The 10,690-nt window shown below is 39.7% G+C and overlaps 1 protein-coding gene across 1 annotated transcript; it reads left to right on the top strand.

The window, feature by feature from the left end:
- Window positions 1-4,823: 4,823 nt before the first annotated feature.
- On the top strand, window positions 4,824-9,808 carry LOC130737632 (cationic amino acid transporter 1-like). The gene is made up of 4 exons (XM_057589449.1): window positions 4,824-4,978; window positions 6,996-7,393; window positions 7,844-8,418; window positions 8,859-9,808. Exons 2-4 carry the CDS (start codon window positions 6,997-6,999, stop codon window positions 9,684-9,686), a joined length of 1,800 nt encoding a protein of 599 aa, XP_057445432.1. The 5' UTR covers window positions 4,824-4,978; window position 6,996; the 3' UTR covers window positions 9,687-9,808.
- Window positions 9,809-10,690: the final 882 nt, after the last annotated feature.

Raw genomic sequence — 10,690 nt, 5'->3', positions numbered from 1 at the left:
ACATAGTCGGCTGACTTGATGCTAGGCTGTGTTGGTCAACAGAGGTCTTGACCCTTGACTGTGCGCGTGATCAGTGGTTGACTTGCTTTCTCATTGAAGGTTGGACGTCTTCGTAGTGGAGTGGGCCTTCACTTCAGTCTTCTAGCACGTAAGGCCCAGGCTTCATCTGTCCTGATCAACAGCAAGAGGCAGCCTGGCGTTTTGGTAGGGACCTAATCATCCAGTCCAAATTCTTTAATGATACACAACCCCTCCAAGCATGGGGATAAATGCTTTAGCCGGAAAGCCTTAAGAGAGCTTTTGTGCGCAACAGTTACACGTCCTGTAACATCTTCCATCACGTCCTCTTGCAATTTGGACTTTTTATGTTCATCTCTGATGTCTGCTTCAAAGGTCAGCTTCCTCCCTCCACGATCAGCCTTCCCTCTTTTGGTGCATGGAAGGTAATGTTGGTCTCGGTTGACCTTATCTCTCCTAGATCTCGCGCTTCAACAGTCGGCTACCTTCCTTTCACGACCAGTCTTCTCTCTCCTAATTAATCTGCTTCAACGGTCAGCTACCTTCCTTTAAAGGTCAGTGTTCTCTCTCCTGGTTCATGTGCTTCAGCGGTCGGCTACCTTCCTTTATGGGTTAGTCTTGTCCCTAGTAATTCATGTGCTTCACCAGTCGAGTTCCTCCTTCCACGGTTGGCACCGGTCGACTTCCTCGTTACACGGTTGGCCTTCTATCTCCTAATTCATGTGCTTTATCTCTTCCTTCCTTAGCTGGTATTCTCCACCGGTTAACTTCCAATCTTCTTTCTCCTAGTGCATGGAAGGTAATGTTGGTCTTGGTTGATCTTTTGTCTCCTAGTTCTCGCGCTTTAACGGTCGACTACCTTCCTTTCACGACTAGTCTTCTATATCCTGGTTCATGTGCTTCAACGGTCAGCTACCTTCCTTTCACGGTCAGTCTTCTCTCTCCTGGTTTATGTGCTTCAACGGTCGGCTGCCTTCATTTCTCGGTTAGTCTTGTCCCTTCTAATTCATGTGCTTCACTAGTCGAGTTCCTCCTTCCACGATTGGCCCCGGTCGACTTCCTCGTTACACGGTCGCCTTCTTTCTCCTAATTCATGTGCTTCATCTCTTCCTTCCTTAGTTGGTCAACTTCCTCCTTCCTCGGTCGACCTTCTCTCACCTAATTCATGTGCTTTACCGGCCAAGTGCCTCCTTTCACGGTCAGCACCGGTCAACTTCCTCCTTCCACGGTTGGTCTTCTCTCTGCTAATTCATGTGCTTCACCAGTCGAGTTCCTCCTTCTACGGTTGACACTGGTTGACTTTCTCCTTCCTCGGTCGACCTTCTTTCTCCTAATTCATGTGCTTCATCTCTTCCTTTCTTAGTTGGTATTCTCCCTCCTCTTTTTCGTCTTTTTCCTTTTCCTTTTGCTTTGTTGGGTGCCATCACTTATTTGATTGCTTGTGTTGTCTAGGCACCCTATTTTGGTTGGATGCTTTGTTGGGTGTCTGTCTGTAATGAAACTAACTTCGTATTTTTCCCATCCTCGCCGTTTTCATGTTAATCGATTGTCCTCATTTATTTATTTGGAGCTTTTAATTAAGCAAGTGTTGAGATCTCAGCTCGTGCGTTGGAGTTGGCAACAATGTGGTAGGCTTAATTACCCAACCCAATGTGCACAACATGATTAGTTGAGTAACCAGGTGATGTGATTTCGGCAGAGAAGTGACACACTTGGTTGAGTAACCAAGTGATGCGATCTCGACGCCAAACATGAATTTGGCGAAGAAGCGACGCACTTGGTCGAGTAACCAAGTGGTGTGACATCGATGCCAAACATTGAGTTGGCAGAGAAGCGACGCACTTAGTCGAGTAACCAAGTGGTGTGACCTCGACGCCAAACATTGAGTTAGCGCAGAAGCGATGCACTTGGTCGAGTAACCAAGTGGTGGGACATCGACGCCAAACATGAAGTTGGTGGAGAAACGACGTACTTGGTCGAGTAACCAAGTGGTGTGACCTCGACGCCAAACATGGAGTTGGCGGAGAAACGATGAACTTCGTCGAGTAACCAAGTGGTGTGCTTTGTGAGAAGTAGAACACACACATATTTATGTTTTTGGGCCTCTTCAAAAACTCTTCTCTAGCGGAAGAGAAAAGAGTACTCTCTACTTTTATTCAACAAGAAACAAACGTCAAATACAGAAAAATAGAAACAAGAGCGGGATATAGCATTCAAAGTAGTAATTAGTATTCCCCTTGATGTCCTCCCCAAGTCATGTAACCTAGTCAACTCATTCAATTAATTTATTACTAGGGTTGTGGGTTCACCAACTATATAAGGGGGAGCCTTTGATGTATAACATATGTTCATCTATTACCAGAATAATACTCTTGAGCTTCTTCGCTCTGCCTTAAGATTTTATTCCAGAACATTGGCGCCCACCATGGGGCTCGGTAGAACTTTCCCATACCTCACTGTTCCGAAACATCCTTTAGTCCAAGGCAGAAGCTATGGGCAAATAAATTCTTCATTCTTTCTTAAACCAATATCAAGGTTCTTAATTATCAGCCTTTGAACCATAACTAGCCTCCATCTACGCCAAATTCAACAAAGACCTCCAATTATCCAGGAAACCAACTACACTCCTGCCGACAAAACCCTTTTCCTCTTTCTTGCCAGTCACGGCCTATAATCTTCTCTTCCTTCACCACTTTAGCCTTGTCCAGGCTCTGTTTCAGTCGCACGCTTACCGATCTGACAACACCCACCGCATCGGAAACATCATCCACCGAGACGGAGACCCCCCCCCCCTTCGGCGACGACCACATCACATACTCCACATATCAAAGTCCCAAACCAGCGCACATGGCCGAAAACGCCAAGGGTTACCGCGCAAAACACCCGCGCTCAGATCAAAACATTACCAGACTTGGACCCCAACGTTGTGCTAGAGCTGCCGCAGTAAGAAGTCCCTGTCGTGCCAACGGCCTCCGCCTTCTTCTTCCCTCGTGTCTCTTTCTCTCAAGCTCCACTTCCTTGCTGTCGACAACGACCTCAGATCTATTTCATGATTGGCATAGCTCAGGGAAGTTCTATTTGAAATCTAAAACTGTTTTTAGCTTTTGATAATTATTTAAAACTTCCTAATAAGTTGTTAAATTGGTAATTTTTGACATTAAATCACGACAGAACATCTCATTAATGTATAAACTTAAATGAGTTTCCAATTTTTTAAATTCAATTGTAATTATAAGTAATTAATTTTTGAATTATAACTAGGAGAGAGAAGACTGACCGTGAAAGGAAGGTAGTCGACTGTTGAAGCACATGAACCAGGAGAGAGAAGACTGATTGTGAAAGGAAGGTAACTGACCGTTGAAGCACATGAACCAGGAGAGAGAAGACTGACCTTGAAAGGAAGGTAGATGACCGTTGAAGCACATGAACCAGGAGAGAGAAGACTGACCGTGAAAGGAAGGTAACCGACTGTTGAAGCGCGAGATCTAGGAGAGAGAAGGTCAACCGAGACCAACATTACCTTCCATGCACTAGGAGAGAGAAGGTTGATTGTGGAGGGAGGAAGCTGACCTTTGAAGATGGAAGATGTTACACGACGTGTAACTTTTGCGCACACAAGCTCTCTTAAGGCTTTGCGGCTTAAGCATTTAGCCCCAAGCCTTGGGGGGCTGTGTACCGTTAGAGACTTTTGACTGGATGATTAGGCCCTACCGGAAGGCCTGACTGCCCTCTTGGTGTTGATCGGGAAAGATGAAGCCTGAGCCTTACGTGCTAGATGACTGAAGTGAAGGCCCACTCCACTACGAAGATATTCAACCGTCAATGAGAAAGCAAGTCAACCACTGATCATGCGCACTGTCAAGGGTCAAGACCTGTCAAGGGTCAACCATGTAATGAATGTGTCAATTAGGGTTTGGAGGTTGACGTGTTATAAAAGGGAGACCCCCGCCCCTCTATGTATCTCTTCTTCTATACACTAAAATAGCACTCCATATATTTTTCTTAGTCTTTTATGCTTCTGATCCCTTTGAAAACCCTAATCGGAACACTATTGAAATTTAATTGTTATTTATTTCAATCACCCCATTTTTATGCGTGTGTCTTGCCATGTGAAGAATACTTCTCAAATTGCATATATCTATTTTAATAATTTTAATGTTTATGAGTATCACCATTTGAAGATAATTATGTTCAAGTTGAAAACATCACTTTATGGTGGGAGTGGAACTATCCTACACAACGAGAATTTTTCCATTAAAATACACAAACCCAAGACCTTCTGATAAAGTATGTAAATTGATATTTGAAGATTTAATTTATACAAATTTTGGTACAATCTTAATTGTTTTAATTAATCTTTCTCGATGCCCTTTCCCTAGGAAATTTCGGTGTCTTCTGGCCCTGAGTACTTACATATGGTTGCAGCTGGATCTTGAATTAAATGATATAAATTGAAGACACACCTTTGGCTCTTGGTGTATCCCAAGTATACTCTATGAGAGGCTATATTTTTAAGTCAGAAATATTCACATCATAATAATGTTTACACTCGCGCGTAGTGGATGTTTCTTTTTCCATTCACATAAATTCAAGATCTAGTTAGAGAAAATTAAACATGTATAATTTGAACCAATTAGATACATTTGGCTCTATGTTGATTAGTTGTTCACAAAAATTAAGATGTCCATATTTCCATTCACTGTCGTTTATGTATATAATATATAAACATCTGCAAAATTGTTTCCATCGGAAGTATTTGGTTTTGTCCCTTTGTATGTTGGTTTCCTATTGCCGACTGGACAGAGAATAAAAGGCCTTTTGCATTGTATTTAAAACTAGATTCAAGAAAAGATTGGTTCTGATTTTGTTTCTCCAATCTTTTCTTCGTAAATACTCACGAAGATTGGAGAAATTTTGAAGCCTTGGGGTTTTCTCATCACAAAATACTCACGAAGAAGAGGTAAAGCATTGATGTCGTTAATTATACATCTTGGATATATCATGCTGTTTTATATATACTTGGTTGTTCTGCCGGAAAATGGTTGGTAGATTATAACTTATAAGCACTCTTTTATTGCTGAGAAATTCTGTTGATATTACAAGTGTTAGAAATTTCACATTAATTAAAAGTATTACTAAAATAGTTTTTATAAAGGTAGAATGGCTATTGCATAAATAATATATAAATGTACGCTAAAAACTAAAAAACAAACTGTACTAGAAAATATTTCACTCACAGCAATTTTAATTGATTTAAACTTTTCTATAGGATTTTAAAATTATTCCAATTACTTATGATTATGCTCTCCTTTATAGGTCTTGTTTAATGAATATGCAGAGTAGTCTAGCTACTAGCATGTTTTGATTAGTTATGTTTTTGCGAATCAATTTTGAAATCTAAAAGTTAATAATAGAATTTTTTTTTACAATTGATTTTTATTTAAAAATTAATTATAAAAGAATTTCTAAATATGCAGCTAGCGCACATAACAAATAAAAAAATTTATTTTGTTTATTTATAAATGTTTTAACTTGTCTTTATACTTCAGAAGGGAACCAAAATGATTTCACAAATACTTCTAAAGATTAAGTTTTAGTCTTAGATTTTGTGCAATCATTCAGTCTTCAATACAAGAAAAATGTGGAATAGTTAAAAAAAAAACTGTTGCAAACATGTCAAAAATTTAGCGTCGGGATCGGGGCGAACATTACTTAAATAGGTTGAAACTAATGTGTGTAGAGTTGACTCTTTAACCGACGTAAAACTTTAGAGTCGGTTGAGCTGGCTCTAAGCCCATGAAATCCAACAGAGACTAAGGTCGATACTAAATTATAATAATTAGTGGCAGTCATATGAGTATGTGTTGATATTATTTTCAAAACAGCAACGCCAGATTCATGTAGAAGTTCACAATTATCCAATTCATCTTGTCACTGATTTTCAATAATAGATAAAGCTGCATAGTTTGATCATTAAAATATGTACATGTTTTTTATTTGTTACCAAGTATCATGCATTGCCAATATAAGTTTTGAAATTGGTTATATAACATGGTCATGATATTGATTTCCCAATTATCATCCATCATCAAGACAAAGAATAGAGAAATCAGGGGATTAAGTGGCCAAGCTAGAGAACTGAATTTGAAGAGCATAAATACGATGCATAGTAGTATATGTGATGCATAAAAAAAACACAGGAGAAGAAGAGGGTGGGAAGAGAAGGGCAGCAACGACAATGACAGCTGCGGAGGCTGAGGGAGGGGTAGGTGGAGTAGGGAGGCGGTGGGGTAGGAAGAGAATGAAGGTTAGGGTTTGAAGAGTGAAGGGTTGAAGAGGTTTATATTCAAGGCATGGCGGATTCATGAATACACATAGCCGTAGCCAATTCGACACTAAACCTTGGGCCTTGCGAAATGACCCGTACATTGATAAATTAGAGTCGGCGTCCCAATGATAAGTTGATTAGAGATTTCGCGTTCCTCATTTACCGACGCAAAACAAAAGAGGGCAAGACACTACGTTGGCTGATGTTTTTAGTGTTCGCTTGAACCAACGCTAGTTTAATTTTCATAAAGTAATCACATCTTTTAAAGATTTTTCGAAAAGTTGCGTTGGCTTTGGTTCGGCTAAGCTGACTCTAATGAGTCAAATTTAGCGTTGGTGTCGTGGTTGACATTTAATCCGAACTCTAAATCAGACTATTCTAGTTGTGCTTAGACAAAAACCATTTTAATAATTTGGAATTAGTCTCTAATTGATAGTTGCGAGATACCCTTCACATAGAAAAGACCCATTCACTATTGGATAAAGGAAGTCACTATAGCATGAAAATTAATAAATATTCGTTGCAACAGGTATAAAAATCCATTCCCTCTATGATTTGTATCTTTTACTCTTTTCCCACATACATGATACATTCATTCCTTGTAGTAGGGTTGCACCCACTTAAGCACTATTGTGAACCATGTTTGTAGAATGGAAGCAAATGGAAATTCCAACTTAGCAGCAGAAGATGTTGTCCCTTCACCAATAAAGTTGAAGTCATTTGAGAACTTATCCAGCTATGGAAGAGCACTCTTGCACACCCCATTTAGACTTGTGGATCGGGTCTTGGCCCGATCCATGGATGAAGTGGAGTTGGTGGAGGTGAAGAAACGAAGTCAGCATGAGATGAAGAAAACACTCACATGGTGGGATTTGATGTGGTTTGGTTTGGGCAGTGTCATTGGTTCTGGCATTTTTGTCCTCACAGGGCTTGAGGTGAAGGGAACTGTGGGACCTGCCGTGGTGATATCCTATGTTATCTCAGGCATCTCTGCCATGCTTTCTGTCTTTTGCTACACTGAGTTTGCTGTGGAAATCCCTGTGGCTGGTATGTATTTTTCTTTGGTATCTTTCAATTAAGTTTAGTGCAGACAAAGAAAATGTTAGTGTTTCTGATTTTAGAGTTTTAAAATCTACTAATGATTGTTTAATAGAAAGTTATAAGAGAGAAGTTTTTCTTCAAATAATGATTTTGAACTTTCTAAATGCCAATAATCTCTTTACACTTTTTTGGTTATTTGATGTTTGAAATAATTTGATCCTAGTAGTAGATTTTTCTTTTCCATGTTAATTTGAAGATTACGATCTAGTATGTCCCAGATTTCTTTTTATCCATGTTGCACCTTAGTTTCTTGTTGAACTAGAGCTAATTGAACATACTTTATACAGATTAACAGATTGTGAAGGCTACATGGTACTTGAATAATTTGTACTTGGATGAAATTATAGTTAACTAAAAACTTATTGCAAACATTGAATGTTGATTTCATGCTCCTAGGTGGTTCCTTTGCTTATATCAGAGTGGAGCTTGGTGAATTTTTCGCCTTCATAGCTTCAGGAAATATTCTCCTCGAGTATGTAATCGGCGGCGCTGCAGTGGCACGCTCATGGACATCCTACTTTGCCACCCTATGCAACCAAGAGTCCGACAAGTTTCTCATCCAAACCCATGGCCTTGCAAAAAACTACAACCAGCTTGACCCCATTGCTGTTGTAGTTCTAGCTGTTATTTGTGTCTTTGCTATTTCAAGCACAAAGGGCTCCTCACGTTTCAACTACATTGCTTCAATTATTCATGTTCTTGTCCTCTTATTCATCATAGTTGCTGGGTTAACCAAAGCCAAAGCAGAGAACTACTCCGACTTTGCCCCTTTTGGTGCAAGAGGAATCTTCCAATCTGCTGCAGTTTTGTTCTTTGCTTACATTGGATTTGATGCAGTTTCAACAATGGCAGAAGAAACAAAGAACCCTGGAAGAGACATACCTATTGGTCTTATTGCCTCAATGACTTTGACAACATTTTTATACTGCATGTTAGCTGTGACACTCTGTTTGATGCAGAAATACACTCAGGTCAGTGACAGAACTGTGTTAAGAAATTGGGGTTGATGTTTTTCAAGAGAATTTGTTTCTTAAAATGTTAGGGGATGTTTGACTACTGATTTGTAAAACAGTTTTCAGTGTTTTTTTTTTTTTTAATTGTTTGATGCGAATAATTTTAACTTATGGGGGTTGACGTTTTATAATTGTTTTTAAAATTAAATTCCTAAAACATTTAAGCGATTTTTTAACTTATGTTTTTAGGTTTCAGGTCATGGCTGGTTGTTCAGCTTGGCGAAACATATTGTCCAAACTGTTTTTTTAAATGTTCTAATAATCAGGTTTTTAAAATTGTTTCCAAAATCAGTTTTGAAATTTAGAAAAACGAGAAGGGAATTAATATTATCACTTTTAATTAGTCATAGTTAATTTTGCTTAATGTGCTAAATTTTTCTGGTCCTGTCCTCACTCAGGTTGATGAGAGTGCAGCTTTCTCAGTAGCATTTGAAGCTGTTGGGATGAGTTGGGCTAAGTACATTGTTGCATTTGGAGCACTAAAAGGAATGACTAGTGTTCTCCTTGTTGGAGCAGTGGGTCAAGCAAGGTACCTCACACACATTGCAAGAACCCACTTGTTGCCCTCCTGGTTTGCAAGAGTGAATGAAAGAACTGGAACACCCATCAATGCCACAATTGTAATGACTTTTGCCACTGCTATTGTTGCATTTTTCACTAGCCTTGATGTTCTTGCCAATCTTCTTTCGATTTCTACTCTATTCTTGTTTTCCCTTGTGGCCTTGGCTCTCTTGGTTCGCCGCTATTGTGCCAGAGGAGTGACTACAAGGTTTAACATTGGGAAATTCATTTGCTGCATTGTTCTCATCATAGGCTCTTCAATTGGCTCTGCAATTTACTGGTCCAAAACCACAAACTGGATTGGTTTTGCTATTTTAGTACCTCTTTGGTTTTTGGGAACAATTGGGATTTGGATTTTGGTTCCACTTGCAAAGAAGCCAAAGATTTGGGGTGTTCCACTGGTTCCATTCTTGCCATCAGCATCAATTGGCATCAACATTTTCCTTCTTGGAACATTGGATAAGGATTCATTTAGAAGATTTGGATTGTGGACTGCATTTTTGGTGGTGTATTACCTACTTGTAGGATTACATGCATCTTATGACGTAGCAAATACACAAAATGAAAAGGGGAAACTAGATATCAATACTGAGACAAATTTGGATGAAGAAAATGGTGTTTCATTGGTGATGGGATCTAGTCCAAAAAATGAAAATCATATGTAGCAGGATTTTAACTCATGTTTTGGTTGTGTCATTGTTGTCTATGGGAACAGCTGAGACAATAAATGTTTGTTTGTAAAAATGGCACTTTTCAATTTTACCTTCATAGATTTCATATTAAACCATCCATGATCCATCCATTTTGGAAGCTATAATGATCAATAATTTATCAACTAGACTATCTTCATTACTTTAACAAATGGGTATCCAATGTAGTACGAGGCAGGTACACAAGAGTCTTTGTTAAGATCAACATCAATGAACCAGTTGTGGGAACCATATGTATTCAAGGGCATTGGTACAAGATAGAATATGAAGGTCTCCTCCAATAATAACGGGATTCTTAATGAATTTTTTTTGGTTTCGGGAGGAAAGATAACGAAAATGAAAACAACTACACACAAGCGTCTAAATACAAGGACGTATAAATAGCAGTGGATATTCTATGCATCTAGCCCTCCCTGCAAGGAAATCCGCCACATTATTCTTCTCACGTGGCACATGTATAAAAGAGACATAACGGTCCTTCCTCAACCAATCCCTTACCTCCATATATAATTTGATCTCTCTCCCAGAATGTGTCTATATTCACCTGCGCCCCAAGCACACGAACGACGTCGACACAATCCGAAGCACAAAATAACGATTGTATTCCCACGTTCCAGACATGTGTAAAGCCCAACTCCACTGCCCAAAGTTCTGATTTACAGGCTGTCCCAAACTCCTTGCTCTCCGAAATCGTTGTGCACCAACCCCTATCGGATGAAGTTAACATCGCCACTGCACCCGTAACCGAATTATAACTGCCATCGACAACAAGGTAGTGCCCCATTCTCGTACCTGTGGATGTGTTGGAACCTGCCACCAAGTCGGTTCGCTCTAACCCAAGTCCCCCACGCCAGTACATGGCGTACAAAAGCACCTTTCGCAGGACCTGTGGTAGCAGCCATGTCTCTTCCCCAAACACTTTGTTATTGCGCCAACGCTAGTTCCACCAGGAAGTTGCC

The sequence above is a fragment of the Lotus japonicus genome, chromosome 2 (assembly GCF_012489685.1).
Source record: "Lotus japonicus ecotype B-129 chromosome 2, LjGifu_v1.2".
NCBI classification, from domain to species: Eukaryota; Viridiplantae; Streptophyta; class Magnoliopsida; order Fabales; family Fabaceae; genus Lotus; species Lotus japonicus.
Note: the sequence above shows the minus strand (reverse complement) of the source record. Positions and strands in the feature narration are given on the sequence as shown.